Source organism: Bufo gargarizans, chromosome 6 (genome assembly GCF_014858855.1).
Source record: "Bufo gargarizans isolate SCDJY-AF-19 chromosome 6, ASM1485885v1, whole genome shotgun sequence".
Lineage (NCBI taxonomy): Eukaryota > Metazoa > Chordata > Amphibia > Anura > Bufonidae > Bufo > Bufo gargarizans.
In genome coordinates, this window is record NC_058085.1 from 388986110 (window position 1) to 389002874 (window position 16765).

Sequence of the window (16765 nt, forward strand, 5' to 3'; positions counted from 1 at the left end):
AGATGTAGGAAGAGATTACCCCAGATCTGCTGGAGAAAAACAGGTTCAATGAGGAAGTTTGTCTTACATTAGTCATAACCAGATCTATCTATCTTCAATATGAGCCTTAAGTTTGGGAAAGGTACCACAACTGTGGAAATCATCTTGTGTGGTACTAGTTCAGAAGATACCTCATCCGATGGACCTCAACAGCTACACATCGGTGGCATTGACATCCCACTTGACGAAGGTCTTGGAGAGGTTGGTTCTCACACATCTCCGCCTTCTAGTGAGCTCATCTATGGAACATCTCCAGTTTGCCATCATCCACCTTCTAGACCAAGCTCTTTCGCACCTTGAGAAACCTGGGAACACTGTGAGAATAGTGTTTTTTGATTTCTCCAGTGCTTTCAACACCATACAGCCAGGGCTACTAAGAGAAAAACTGGATCTTGTAGACAACCAATTTGATCGTAGACAACCTGACAAAATGACCTCAGTATGTGAGAGCCTGGGACTGTGTCAGACATGGTGATCTCAAGTACAGCGGCACCTCAGGGCACAGTTCTTGCTCCTTTCCTCTTCATATTGTACACTGCAGACATCAGGTACAACTCATCTAGCTGCTACTTAAGAAGTTCTCTGATGACTCGGCAATAGTAGGCCTCACCACAGAAGAGAATGACATGGAATACAGAGAATCGACCCGGGAATTTGTGGATTGATTCCAGAAGAACCAACATAGGATTAATGCTGGGAAGACTAATGAGATGGTGGTGGACTTCCCCAAGCACAGACATTCTCCTAAACTGGTGGACATTCAGGGGACGGCCAATGGGATTGTCAACACTTATAAGTACCTGGGTGTGCTCCTCAATAATAAGCTGGACTGGGCAGATAACATAGATGCACTATACAAAATGGGTCACAGCAGGCTCTACCTGCTTAGGAGGCTGAGAGCTTTTGGAGTGCAGATGGCACTTCTTAGGGTCTATTTCAACTCTGTAGAGCAGTACCCATCCTATTCGGAGTGGCCTGCTGCGGTAGCAGCATCTCCACCAGTGAGAGGAAGAAACTAGACAAACTGATTAGAAGGGCCATCTCCGTCCTGGGGAGCCCCCTAGAACAAGTGCAGGTGGTAGGTGGGAGAAGTTGATCTCCATGCTGGAGAATAACTCCCATCCCATGCATGAGACAGTCATAGCATGGAGTTGGCAAATCTCCCAGAAAGCAGCCCTCCATATATTTAGCTGTATGTGCCCCCAGGATTATCATATGCAGTATCAGCACCCAAAGGGCACTGAGGGGGCAGAGCATCATATGAATGGGGTGGGGGGTTCACTGCATAAGTCAGAGTTGATATAGGTGTGGCTTGATAAAAGGGGTGTCCCGATGATGGAGGCATTTGGCACTTTGTGCCTATACAGAGGCATATATTGCACCCATGAACAGAGTCTAGGGCAACCAAAACCTCTAAGCTGATTGGATTCATTCCACTTTTTCAGAAACAGATATAAATGTATGATGGCAGGACAGGAGGGGTGAGGGGGGACGCTCTTGCATCTGAGTAAATCTGGGGTCCGTTCAGCCATGCATAGCGCTGATCTGGCAGCAGATTGCAGGCAGACCTGTAAGCCTATCCAGCTACCATTAAGCTGAGTGCATTGTCTATTTATATCATCTCCTTAGTGCCGGGATCAGCGGCTCTTAACCTGCCGGCCGCTTCTCTGAGTGCAGAGGACAGAGTACTATGTACTAAGGCTGGGTTCACATCATGTTTTCTCCATCCTCTGAAAAGACTGCCCTACAGTGGCATCCGTTCACCATAGAGTTCCATTGTACTTTGCCGGATACAAGAACGCGATATTCTGCATCTTTGTATCCTTTTTTTTCTTACATATACGTCAAACGGAGACATAGAACGTGATGTGAACCCAGCCCGGGATACAACCTGTGTAATGTCTTCACAATGATTATCTGCACAATGTACAGCACAGAGAGCAATTCAGCCTCGTCGTGAAAATTCAGCTTATGCCTGGAGCTGCCCAAACTGACCTGGAGGCCGCCATTCTACTGTAGCCTACACAACCAGACTGCTGCTATAGGGGGCGCTCCAGACTACACAACCAGACTGCTGCTATAGGGGGCGCTCCAGACTATACATACAGACTGCTGCTATAGGGGGCGCTCCAGACTATACATACAGACTGCTGTTATAGGGGGCGCTCCAGACTACACATCCAGACTGCTGTTATAGGGGGAGCTCCAGACTACACATCCAGACTGCTGTTATAGGGGGCGCTCCAGACTACACAACCAGACTGCTGTTATAGGGGGCGCTCCAGATTACACAACCAGACTGCTGTTATAGGGGGCGCTCCAGACTACACAACCAGACTGCTGCTATAGGGGGCGCTCCAGACTATACATACAGACTGCTGCTATAGGGGGCGCTCCAGACTATACATCCAGACTGCTGTTATAGGGGGCGCTCCAGACTATACATACAGACTGCTGTTATAGGGGGCGCTCCAGACTACACATCCAGACTGCTGTTATAGGGGGAGCTCCAGACTACACATCCAGACTGCTGTTATAGGGGGCGCTCCAGATTACACAACCAGACTGCTGTTATAGGGGGCGCTCCAGACTACACAACCAGACTGCTGCTATAGGGGGCGCTCCAGACTATACATACAGACTGCTGCTATAGGGGGCGCTCCAGACTATACATACAGACTGCTGTTATAGGGGGCGCTCCAGACTACACATCCAGACTGCTGTTATAGGGGGAGCTCCAGACTACACATCCAGACTGCTGCTATAGGGGGCGCTCCAGACTACACATCCAGACTGCTGTTATACGGGGCGCTCCAGACTATACATCCAGACTGCTGCTATAGGGGGCGCTCCAGACTATACATACAGACTGCTGTTATAGGGGGCGCTCCAGACTACACATCCAGACTGCTGCTATAGGGGGCGCTCCAGATTACACATCCAGACTGCTGCTATAGGGGGCGCTCCAGACTACACAACCAGACTGCTGCTATAGGGGGCGCTCCAGACTACACAACCAGACTGCTGCTATAGGGGGCGCTCCAGACTACCCATCCAGACTGCTGTTATAGGGGGCGCTCCAGACTACACATCCAGACTGCTGCTATAGGGGGCGCTCCAGACTACCCATCCAGACTGCTGTTATAGGGGGCGCTCCAGACTACACATCCAGACTGCTGTTATACGGGGCACTCCAGACTACACAACCAGACTGCTGCTATAGGGGGCGCTCCAGACTACACATCCAGACTGCTGTTATAGGGGACGCTCCAGACTACACAACATTGACAAAAATCAATACAAAACTAGGTTTACTAGCTATCCAATTAATGCAATATTATACATTCCGGACAGTACTTTAAAACACTTTAAATATTAAGCACAGTAACTAGCCCGGGACACCTGGAGACTGACAGCTCGAGCAGCCAGAGGGACATTACATCATTATTCTTTCCATTCTCTGTAATTGTCCGGCACAGCTATAAAATACAGGATGAGTTTATAGTGCAAATGTAGCTCAGCGGGTTATTTTATGAATGTATTATTCATGGCAACCTTTAGAGTAAATGTGCTGTTGTACAAAATCAGATAATGCATATGAAAATGTGCCTGAGACCAATGAATCTACCCACCACAAGCTGGCTTACTGGTATAAATAGGGCATATGGATGTAGCAGAGTTGAATGTGTCCTTCGAATGTTGAGGGCTTAGCATCCTTCCCAGCAAACATCTCTTATTATATTGCACCTGTTAGTCTACTTTTACATTCGCGATTTGGCTTTCCGTTTGTGAGATCCGTTCAGGGCTCTCACAAGCGGTTCAAAACGGATCAACTTTGCCCTAATGCATTCTGAATGGAAAAGGATCCATTCCGCTTTGGAGACGGACACCAAAACGCTGCTTGCAGCGTTTTGGTGTCCGTCTGATGAAACAGATCCAAATGGATCCGTTCTGGCACACAATGTAAGTCAATGGGGACGGATCCGTTTTCACTGACATAATCTGGCACAATAGAAAATGGATCCGCCCACCATTGACTTTCAATGGTGTTCAAGACTGATCCGTCTTGGCTATGTTAAAGATAATACAAACGGATCCGTTCTGAACAGATTCAGACGGTTGTATTATCTGAACGGATCCGTCCATGACGGATCCGCACAAAACACGAGTGTGAAAGTAGCCTTAGTTGACCTATGGGCAGTTTTCTTGATTTTTTTTTATCTATCAAAGAGGGTTTTATGGATTAAAATTTTTAAATGGGTTGTCTAGGTTAGAAACCCCATTCTATCAAATGTGCTGCTAGGGCAATCCTTTCATTCTGGGGACCTGTCACATGTGTGCATTAGGCCCCTTTCACACGAGCGAGTTCCATGCATTGGACTTGCAGCATGTGTCAGCGAGAGCACCCGCCCTGACCTTCCAGCACTGCCAGAGTCGCATAGCATTATATTGATTTATGATGCTATGTAACCTTTACAGTTCTGGAATGTATTGTATAACACTGACGGCATTATGTCAGTGTTATACAATGCATTCCAGAACTGTAAGGGTTACATAGCATCTACACTGACAGCATTATGTCAGTGTTATATAATGCATTTTAGAACTGTAAGGGTTCTATAGCATCACAGTCTACCAACCATGTAATGCTTTATTTCTCCTTTGGAGGCGCTGCAGGGTAATAAAAAAACTTGCTGTTGGGTCCCTCCACATATTACAGGGCTCCCCGCAGATTGGCTAATTGTGGGGGCAACAGTGGGTGTCCAAACTGGACAACCTTTCTACAATCTACAGACGGCCACAGAGTTAAAGGGTAACTCAAAAGACTTGCATTCACAAACTAAAAGCCTTTAAGGGGTTTTCTGGTCCTTTAATATTGATGGCGTATCCTCAGGATAGGCCATCAATATCTGATCATCAGGAGTCCGATACCCGACATCCTCATGATCAGCTATTCAGCTCCGATGTGGGAACAACACAGCTCTGTCCATTGTGTAGTGGACGGAGCCGGTTACTGAAGAGCCGCGCCCATTCACTTCAGTGGGAGCAATGCTGCAGTAACCGTCCACAATGGAAATGGACAGAGCTGTGTCTGCATCGGGGCCCACACACCAAAGGTTGATAAACCTGGAGCAGGTAGCCTGCAGCTAGTTTCCAAGGCTGTATGTGTAGTGCATGGATGTGTCGGGTCCGGATGCTCTTTGTAGTCGCTCTTTGCTCTGGCAAAAAAAAAAAAGGAGTGTTCTAGATAGAGGACTCCCTTATATTAAAATACTACCCAAGAGTAAAAAAAAACACAAAAATGAAAACAGCACAATTCTCCGCCAAACCAGATGTTCTCGTAAATGTACACGCTACTTATTACTACTGATATATCATGACCTAGAAGAATGAGAACCTTCACAGACACACTTGCCGTCTCTTCCCGAACAACCAGGAGGGCTCCAGGATGAGATTCATTGCTCCAGTTGCTCTGCTAGATTCACTTCAGGCTTGCAGCTCAGGGGGCAGGTCCTTTCTCAGTGTGTCCTTTGTCAGATGGTGTGTCCTTTCTGCTGCAGCTCTCCCCGTAACTTTCACAGCTTCTAACAGATGATACGGCTGGTGGCAGGCGAAGGATGCAACTGCAGGTCTACCTCGGTGACACGGACAGAAATATAGGGAAAGGAATAAACAGCAGGTGGCGCTATAAAGATACACGTTATTGAATAACTCAGTGGTGATACTACATTTTGAATTAAATCCAATTATAAAAGTATTCAGATCCAGGTGCTGGTTTGCAATATGTAAAATATCTTTCGTGAGACAAACACTTTAACATAGTAGTTTCATGTGTTGGCAAAAGAAAATCGTCTTCTACCCGCATGTTTTACTAAAAGCTTACTGAACATTGCCTAATCTTACAAAATCTAGGTGAACTACACGAGGTGAGATGTTACTGCTGTTCACTCATTATATCTAAACTATTATCAAACTGATAAGACTATGGCTTCAATGAGTGTTTATGAGGTCAGGAGATCAGAGATAGGGCTTCACACGAGCTGTTAGCTGATGGGACTGCAAAGTGATACTCTGCAAACAGAATGATTTTAAAAAAAAAGTTTCTCAAAAATGGCAGAGTATCTTTAATAAAGACCAAATGAAAAAATTATTTTAGCCCAAAATGAGTAGAATGCAATCTACATAGAGAACGGAGCCCCACAAATGAAGGAGGGTGCACTGCGCATGCGCCCTCCATTTATTTTCTAAGGCTCGGCTATTTCCGTCTGCCCCATAGAAATGAATGGGAGCGGGGGCTGCGCATGCGCGGTACGCTCCCATTCACTTCTATGGGGAGCCGGCTTGGTGGTGGACGGACCGGAGTCCTCCAGCCACCACCTTGCGGGTCTCCGTTCTCGATATAGGTGCGGGTCCCAGCGTTGTCCATGATGAGAGAACCCCTTTAAAGAGCGACAGAGGGACATAGGTCAAAAAGAGGGACACTTGGGAGGCATGCGACTATATGACCCGAAGCTCCCGGTTACAATAAATTAGCAACCACAGCCCAAAAAAATAGGACTGATGTAAATAATGTAAGCTTTAGAACATCGCAGAAATAAAAAAATTAAAAAATACACTTATGTCCTTACAAATAGAAATTTATAGCCAGTTGCAAATTCTGGTCATTAGGGGGTTAATAAACATACACTCAATAAAGTTTACCATTTTGAACTCTACGTCACGTGCTTCAGCAAAGCTTCTGAGGGGAGAAAAAAAACTTTATTTATAAGAACTTTCGGCACAACTTTTAGAAATACGCCTGCGATTCTGTCTCCTGTCGTGCTCACGGGCGGCCATATTTTTGTAGCCTCCTCTTAGCACCCTTCCCCTTGAGGCCGGGTTTGCCTGAGCAGACAGAAAGCTGACGTTACAATTTTGTTCTCTAGTGAAAGCGCGTCCCGTCACGTGATACGCGGCGAAGCGTGCCGCTGGCGCAGGCGCAGTTTTGCTGCCGTCTTCTGCCCTCGGCCTCTGGCAGCGGTGTGATGGCTGAGGCGCAGGAGTCGCTGTGGGGGTTGGTGGAGGAGTTCGTGTCAGGACAGCAGGATAGCAGAGCGGCCGAGGTGGCAGCAGGTAGGGCTGGTAGTACATTGGACCTTTCTCATGGGTGAGGTGGGAGACATGACCAGGTCAGCGCTTGGGTGAAGACATGTGACTGCCTCGTTATTTACATGCGCCTCATGTAATGCATGTCCCCTGCAAGCCTGATGCTGTAGTCACACATTTAAAGGAATTGTCCATATTTGAGCTCATGACACCGATTATTTGTGGGAAGAAAGTGGTTGTAAGTGAATAAAGTGCAGCCGTTATATACCTGATCCATTCTTCAACTTTCTCATATACCTGGTGCCAGTTCTTCACCATTTGCAAGATCTCTGCTTGCTGTCAGTGAATGAGAACGTTCTTGTTTAGAGCCAGAGGTTGAAAACCTGTAAGCATTGAATGCCTTTGACAGATGCAGGTTTGGTACAGTCTTAGGTCTCATGCACGTATTCGTGCTGTCCGCAAAACACGGATACCTGCCGCGTCCGTTCTGCATTTTGCAAAACTGAACTGCCGGCCCCTCATAGAGCAGTCTTATCCTTGAACTTAATGCTGACAATAATAACAATCTGTTTGTTTGTTTTTTATACTTAATTTTTTCTATTTTTAGTTCACTCATTTTTTTTTTTTTATACATGGGAGAATGTAAAAAAAGTTTTGTTTTTTTCACTTTTTTTTCCTTCAAAGCACAAATGAAACATTTTCTTTTTATTTAGGTTGCCTTGTTTTACAGCCATTTTCATATTGGAATATATTATTATTTTATATCAATATTTTTCTTTACACATTGTGCTGCCCATAGTAACCTACAAGGCTTTTGGGGACATATAACATGACATTTTGGTTTTATTTCAGATTTGTCCTGTAACTGGACCTGATATATTAGCCCATGCTACAAGACGGGGTACAGCCCCCGGAGCCTCACTGCGGAGCTGTTCTGGGTCTGCTAAGACACAGCATCTCCTGCAGTTACCTGGTGATCATGTGATCAGCAAGTTGGGAGCAGGAAGCGTCATGATAGCCTCAGAGAGGTTGGGGGGATTGAGGCCTTTTACCCTTAGGGTCAGTGGTGGTCTAAGCTCATGTCTGCGCACCAATGGCCAGCTTCCTTCATGCGTAATGCAAGATATACTTGGCCACTGCTCGTTGACCGACTTAACACCTATCACCGTACATGTATGGCGCAAGGTCCGCGGGGCAAAACATTGTGAACTAAGTGTCCTGATCTGTACAGCGGCACCCGGGGATCTCACTGCACTTACTATTATCCCTGGGCGCCGCTCCGTTCTCCTGCTATGTCCTCCGGTATGTTCGGGGACTTGGTTATAGTAGGCGGAGTCTGTCCTTGTTCTCCTGGGCGTCTCCTTCTCCCAGGCTGTAGTGCTGGCCAATCGCAGCGCACAGAGCTCACAGCCTGGAAGTTTTTTTTCTGTGTTCAAACTTCATTTGCAAGATGGCGCCTGTCGATTTATTCCGGTGAAATCTGCCTTCCAGAAGCCATTTGGTGCTCCTTTCCGTCTGACCCCTGTGGTACTCCCATATAGCAGTATACAAGCACATATGGGGTAATGCTGTAATCAGGAGAAAATGGGCAATAAATTAGGTTGTGCATTTTCTCCAGTTCCCTCTTGTGAAAGTGAAAAAGTTTGGGCCTGAAGTCAATTTTTCTGGATTTTTTTTATTTATTTTTTTGAATTTTCACAGCCAATTTCAAAGTCCTCACTACACATCTTGAAATATTCTTTGAGGGGTGTAGTTTCCAGAATGGGGTAACTTTTGGGGGGTCTCCACTCTAGGGGTACTTCAGGGTGTCTTTATATGCGACATAGCTCCCAAAAACCAATCCTGCAAAATCTGTCCTCCAAAAGCCGTATGGCGTTACTTCGATTTTGAACCCTGCCATGTGCCTATACATCATTTTTTGAGCACATATGGGGTGTTTGGGGAGAAATGGGGAACAAAATGTAAATGAATGTGGGGTGCATTTTGTCCTGTTTCCTCTTGTGAAAGTGAAAAATGTGGGTGTAAAGCAACTTTTTCTTGAAAAATTGTAAGGGTACTTTGACTTTCACATTTGCAGCAGGACGGATCCGACAGGCTGTTCACCCTGTCGGATCCGTCCTTCCGCTATTTCGCTGTGCTGCTGGACCTCCGCTCCGTCGCCGTTGACTATAATGGGGACGGGGCGGAGCTCCGGCGCAGTTCGCGATGAGAGGCCGCAGGACTAAAGTCGGACATGCAGGACTTTTAGTCCGGCGGCCTTTCGCCGTGCACTGCCGTGCTGCGCCGGAGCTCCGCCCCGTCCCCATTATAGTCAATGTAGACGGAGCGAAGGCACGGCAAAAAAGCGGAAGGACGGATCCGACAGGGTGAACAGCCTGTCGGATCCGTCCTGCCGCAAGTGTGAAAGTACCCTTATTTTTCATTTTCACAGCCAATCGTTTCCTAATTCTGTGAAACGCCTGAGGGGTGTAGTTTCCAGGATGGTGTCACTTTTTGGGGGTTTCCATTGTAGGGCCACCTAAAGGTGTCTTTTATATGCGATATAGCTCCCAATTACCATTCCAGCTAAATCTGCTCTCCAAAAGCCACATGGTGCTCCTTCCACTCTGAAGCATGCTGAGCTCCCATACATCACTTTTTTAGCACACATGGGGTGTAAACTGATTCAGGGTAATAGATTTTGTGTTTTGTTTGGCTGTTAACCCTTGATGTGTTGCAGACAAAATAGATTAAAATTTTAAATCTGCCATTTTCATTTAATTCTTGTGGGACACCTAAAGGGTTAACAAAGTTTGTCAAATCAGTTTTGAATAGCTTGAGGGGGGTAGTTTGTAAAATGGGGTGATTTTTTTTTTATGGGTGGTTTCTAATATGTAAGCCCCAGAAAGTGACTTTATAACTGAACTGGTTCTGAAAAAATTGGGGTTTGGAAATGTTGTTAAAAATTTTAAGCTTTGCTTTCTAAACTTCTAAGCCTTCTAACGCCCCCAAAAAAACGCCCCCCCCCCCACCCGTATCGGCGATCGCTGCAAGCCACAGGTCAATTCAGACCTGCGGCTTGCAGCGCTTTTGGAAGTTTCTGATCCCCGTGGTCCATGACTGTGGAGATCAGAAACTTCAAAATGGCACATCTTTAAAAAAAAATCCGCCCGCCCCCTCTCATTTCCAGGGTGGCCGAGCGGTTTTAGCAGAGTGTTAGCACACATGTCAGCCGTTTAACCCCTTCCATGCCGCGGTCCATAGTGACTGCTGTATGGAAGGGGTTAACAGGGAGGGAGCTCCCTCCCTCTCCCATCAGGGGCTGCTGGGCTGTTTCATCCCCCGATTCTCGACTGAATCACAGAGGGAGGGGCCCCCTCCCTCCCCATCACCCGCAGCGGGTGATGGTTACCATGGCAACCGGACACCTTCACAGGCTTCCGGCTTGCCATGGTAAGGCTTAGTCTGATCAGACTAAGTGTAAAGTGAAAATACAGTACAGTACACTATATAGTGTACTATATTGTTTTATACAGACATCAGACCCACTGGATCTTCAAGAACCAAGTGGGTCTGGGTAAAAAAATAAAAATGAATGCACTACACATGTTTGATATCACCGCGTCCGTAATGACCTGATCTATGAAACGGTCATGTTACTTTCCCCGCACGAAGAACGCCATAAAAAAATAAAAACTATGATGAAATTGAAATTTTGCCCACCTTACTTCCCAAAAAAGGTAATAAAAATTATCAAAAAAGTCGTATGTTCGCCAAAATAGTACCAATCAAACCGCCATCTCATCCTGCAAAAAATGAACCCCTACATAAGACAATCGCCCCCAAAAAAATATATATGGCTCTCAGACTGGAGACATTAAAACATGTTTTTTTTATTTTTTTTTCAAAAATATTATTTTGTAAAACTTAAATAATAAAAAAAAAGTATATATATTAGGTATCGCCGCATCCGTAAAAACCTGCTCTATAAAAATAACACATGACCTAACCCCTCAGGTGAACACAGCAAAAAAAAAAAACGGTGTCAAAAGCCATTTTTGTCACCTTACATCACAAAAAGTGTAATGGCAAGTGACCAAAATGTCATATGCACCCCAAGATAGTGCCGATCAAAACGGACTTTTCATTCCGCAATATATGAGCCCCTACATAAGACATTCGACCCCCCAAAAAAATATGGCTTTCAGAATTTGGAGAGACCAAAAATTTTATTTTTTTTAAAAATGCTTTATGTAAAACTGAAACAAACCCCCCCCCCCCAAAAGTAGTCATATTTGGTATTGTCACGTCCGTAACAACCTGCTCTATAGAAATAGCACACAATCTAACTTGTCAGATCAACAATGTAAATAACAAAAAATAAAAACTGTCCCAATACAGCTATTTTTTTTTTGTTGCAAATTTTTAATTTTTATCCATTTTTCCAGTAACAAAGCAAGGGTTAACAGCCAAACAAAACTCAATATTTATTGCCCCGGTTCTGTAGTTTGCAGAAGAAATAAGTAGAAATTCCAAAAAAGGTATTCAAAACAGATTTTACAAACTTTGTTAACCCTTTAGGTGTTCCACAAGAGTTATTGGCAAATGGAGATTACATTTTAGAATAATTTTTTTTTTTTTGTTACCTTGCCTCAAAAAAAGCGTAATATAGAGCAACCAAAAATCATATTTACCCTAAAATAGTATCAACAAAACTGCCACCTTATTCCGTAGTTTCCAAAATGGGGTCACTTTTTTTTTTTTTTTTTGGGAGTCTCTACTCTAGGAGGGCATCAGGGGGGCTTCAAATGGGATATGGTGTAAATAAACCAGTCCAGCAAAATCTGCCTTCCAAAAACCATATGGTGTTCCCTTCCTTCTGTGCCCTACCGTGTGCCCGTACAGTAGTTTACGACCACATATGGGGTGCATTTAAACTACAAATAAATAAATATTGAGTTTTGTTTGGCTGTTAACCCTTGCTTTGTTACTGGAAAAAATGGATAAAAATGGAAAATTTGCATAAAAATTTAAATTATGAAATTTTATCTCCATTTGCCATTAACTCTTGTGGAACACCTAAAGGGTTAACAAAGTTTGTAAAATCAGTTTTGAATACCTTGAGGGGTGTAGTTTCTAGAATGGAGTAATTTTGGGTGGTTTCTATTATGTAAGGCTCACAAAGTGACTTCAGACCTGAACAAAAAGTGGGTTTTGGAAAATTTCTGAAAAATTTCAAGATTGGCTTCTAAATTTCTAAGCGTTATAACGTCCCCAAAAAATAAAATGGCATTCCCAAAATGATCCAAACATGAAGTAGACATATGGGGAATGTAAGTTAATAACTCTTTTTGAAGGTATTACTATGTATTCTAGATGTATAGAAATTGAAACTTGGAAATTTGCTAATTTTTCAAAATTTTTGGTAATTTTTGTATTTTCATAAATAAAAATAATTTTTTTTTTACTCCATTTTACCAGTGTAAGGCTACTTTCACACTTGCGTTAGGAGCGGATCCGTCTGGTGTCTGCACAGACGGATCCGCTCCTATAATGCAAACGCTTGCATCCGTTCAGAACGGATCCGTTTGCATAACTGTTTATTTCAGATCTGATTTTTCACTTCGGAAAACTCAGATCCGACAGCATCTGCCAGGCAGCAGGGGGCAGACCCCCCCCCCTCCTGTATTTAACTTATTGGTGGCCAGTGCGGCCCCCCCTCCCTCCCCAGTATTAAATATGTCCAGTGCGGCCTCCCCCTCCCTCCCTCCCCAGTATTAAATATGACCAGTGCGGCCCCCTCCCTCTATATTTATTGGTGGCCGGGCCAGTGCGGATTCCAAGTATTGTGAGCAGTGCGGCCTCCCCTCTCCCCCCCTAATTAAAATCACCCCCCCCCCCCCCCCCCCATCATTGGTGGCAGCGGAGAGTACCGATCGGAGTCCCAGTTTAAATCGCTGGGGCTCCGATCGGTTACCATGGCAACCAAGACGCTATTGCAGTCTTGGCTGCCATGGTTACTTGGCAATAAATACAAGCATTATACTTACCTGAAGAGCTGCGATGTCTGACCGGCCGGGAGCTCCTCCTACTGGTAAGTGAAAGGTCTGTGCGGCGCATTGCCTATAGCACAGACCTGTCACTTACCAGTAGGAGGAGCGCCCGGCCGGTCAGACATCGCAGCTCTTCAGGTAAGTATAATGCTTGTATTTATTGCTAAGTAACCATGGCAGCCAAGACTGCAATAGCGTCTTGGTTGCCATGGTAACCGATCGGAGCCCCAGCGATTTAAACTGGGACTCCGATCGGTACTCTCCGCTGCCACCAATGATGGGGGGGAGGGGGGGGTTTTAATTAGGGGGGGAGAGGGGAGGCCGCACTGCTCACAATACTTGGAATCCGCACTGGCCCGGCCACCAATAAATATAGAGGGAGGGGGCCGCACTGGTAATATTTAATACTGGGGAGGGAGGGAGGGGGAGGCCGCACTGGTCATATTTAATACTGGGGAGGGAGGGAGGGAGGGGGAGGCCGCCGCACTGGTAATATTTAATACTGGGGAGGGAGGGGGAGGCCGCACTGGTCATATTTAATACTGGGGAGGGAGGGAGGGAGGGGGAGGCCGCCGCACTGGTAATATTTAATACTGGGGAGGGAGGGGGAGGCCGCACTGGTCATATTTAATACTGGGGAGGGAGGGAGGGAGGGAGGGGGAGGCCGCCGCACTGGTAATATTTAATACTGGGGAGGGAGGGGGGCCCGCACTGGCCACCAATAAGTTATTTACAGGAGGAGGGGGGGGGGTCTGCCCCCTGCTGCCTGGCAGCATCTGCCAGGCAGCAGGGGGCAGTCATGTACACAGTTCTCAGTATATTCTAACATGAAGCGTCCCCATCACCATGGGAACGCCTCTGTGTTAGAATATACTGTCGGATCTGAGGTTTACGATGTAACTCAAATCCGATGGTATATTCTAACATAGAGGCGTTCCCATGGTGATGGGGACGCTTCAAGTTAAAATATACCATCGGATCGGAGAAAACTCCGATCTGATGGGGACTCCTGACTTTGCATTGAAAGTCAATGGGGGACGGATCCGTTTGAAATTGCACCATATTGTGTCAACGTCAAACGGATCCGTCCCCATTGACTTGCATTGTAAGTCTGGACGGATCCGTTTGGCTCCGCACGGCCAGGCGGACACGAAAACGCTGCAAGCAGCGTTCAGGTGTCCGCCTGCTGAGCGGAGCGGAGGCCAAACGGTGCCAAACTGATGCATTCTGAGCGGATCCGCATCCACTCAGAATGCATTGGGGCTGGACGGATGCGTTCGGGGCCGCTTGTGAGAGCCTTCAAACGGAACTCACAAGCGGAGCCCCGAACGCTAGTGTGAAAGTAGCCTAAGGAAGTACAATATGTGACGAAAAAACAATCTCAGAATGGCCTGGATAAGTAAAATGGCCTCAGATTTGCAAAAAAATGGCCTGGTCCTTAAGGTGAAAATGAGCTTGGTCCTTAAGGGGTTAAGCTATCAGTCCATTACAAACAGGCTCCTGCAAACAGGGGAAGCCTTTGTCAGCTGGACATCCCCGTTGCAGCAGCCACAGTACACAGAGGGAGCGTGTCCACCGTAGCAGGAGCCAGTGTTGGAGCGCTGTCCACTGTTTCATTGAGTGGGTTTCAAGTAGTGGACCCCCCATCAGTGATGTGTTTTGATAGGTCAGGAGACAACACATTAAATTTTTCCCCCATTTAATAAAAATAATATTAAAAGTTATGGACTCTGTTTGAATTTCTCACATTTCAAGATGTCTGCTTGCTGTCAGTGAATGGAAACAAGCTGTATATGTTTGATAGCTGTGAACCTGTCGTGATCTAGAAAGCTCTGGCAACGATGTGCGTGCGCAGTGCAAAGAAAAAAAAAATGGGAGTTAGCACGTCCCAGTGTGCAGGTGCACGTCACCTTGGCTGAAAGCACAGAAACAAACACAACAGCGCTCTGCAAACGCAAATAATCAGGTGAACAATACAACATAGCATACTCACTGTAGAAATGTACTAATGCTACGTTATAAGGCTCCGTGTGCTGTCCGCATCTGTGGCTCCGTTCTGTGGACCGCAAAAAAAAAATATAACGTCCTATTCTTGTCCGCGCTTTGCGGACAAGAATAGGCAGTTATATTAAAGGCTGTCCATGCCATTCCGCAAATTTCGGAACAGACGCCATCAGTGTTTTGCGGACCGCAAAACGCACAACGGTCGTGTGCCTATAGCCTAAATGTGAGATTCTTGGCAAATACATTTTGTACAAAATTGTTTGTGCCTGTCAACCAACGACAAGACGATCTCTTTAGGACAGGAGCTTACACTAAAATACTACCTCCTGTGGTGCCGTACTGGCCTTCATTAAATTCAGAGTATGCAGCTTCTACATGCATGCTGAGCCCGTTCTGTATTCTACCTCTTTTGGTGCCACAACGGCCTCCATTATGTTCAGGGAATGCAGGTTCCCCATGCATGCTGAGCACACTCTGTATTTTACCTCTCTTGGTGCCTCCTTTAAATGCAGGGACAGCAGACTGCAGCTTTATACTTGCACTATTTAAAATCAGTAAAAAAAAAAGGGAAACTAATACGTGTGTATTCTGTTTCCGTATGTCCATCCACAAAAAAAATGGAACAAGTCCTATTATTATCCACCTTAGGCCTCATGCACTTGTTTTTCGTGATTTTCTGCGGACCCATTGATTTTCAATGGGTCAGTTGGAAACTCTGCTAATGCACCGTTTGCCATCCGTGGTTCCAGTCCGTCAAAAAAATATAACCTGTCCTATTATTTTCGCGGACCCATTCAAGTCAATGGGACCGCAAAAAAACGCGGAGGCACACAAGATTGTCATCCGCGTCTGTTTTTTTCCTATCGTTTGCATGGCAAACCTGTCTTAGACTTTTTTTTTACATTCCTTTGTCTGGTGGTCCTCCAAAAATAAAGGAAGACACACAGAAACAAAAACGGATCATGGAACAACGGAACCCCATTTTGCGGAACGGAACACAACAATGGTTGTGTGCATGAGGCCTTACTGAGAAGGATAGACTGTTCTGTTAGGGGCCATTAACGGATCACGAAACGCCCAACGGTCGTGAGCATGAGCCCTTAGGGCTCTTTCACACCTGCGTTCTTCTGTTCCGGCATAGAGTTCTGTCGTCGGGGCTCTATGCCGGAAGAATACTGATCAGTTTTATCCTAATGCATTCTGAATGGAGAGAAATCCGTTCAGGATGCATCAGAATGTCTTCAGTTCCGGACAGGAACGTTTTTTGGCCGGAGAAAATACCGCAGCATGCTGCGCTTTTTGCTCCGGCCAAAAATCCTGAACACTTGCCGCAAGGCCGGATCCGGAATTAATGCCCATTGAAAGGTATTGATCCGGGTTCCGGCCTTAAGCTAAACGTCGTTTCGACGCATTGCCGGATCCGACGTTTAGCTTTTTCTGAATGGTTACCATGGCTGCCGGGACGCTAAAGTCCTGGCAGCCATGGTAAAGTGTAGTGGGGAGCGGGGGAGCAGTATACTTACCGTCCGTGCGGTTCCCGGGGCGCTCCAGAGTGACGTCAGGGCGCCCCACGCGCATGGATGACGTCATCGCATGGACACGTC

General features: G+C 46.0%; 1 protein-coding gene across 1 annotated transcript in view; it reads left to right on the plus strand.

Annotated features, from left to right (window-relative positions):
• Positions 1-7023: 7023 nt before the first annotated feature.
• Positions 7024-16765, plus strand: part of LOC122940154 (MMS19 nucleotide excision repair protein homolog) — a 41548-nt gene continuing 31806 nt past the window's right edge. Inside the window, exon 1 of the mRNA XM_044296557.1 lies at positions 7024-7152. Within this exon, the coding sequence (XP_044152492.1) occupies positions 7065-7152 (88 nt within the window). The 5' untranslated portion in view covers positions 7024-7064. The remainder of the gene's footprint in view (positions 7153-16765) is intronic.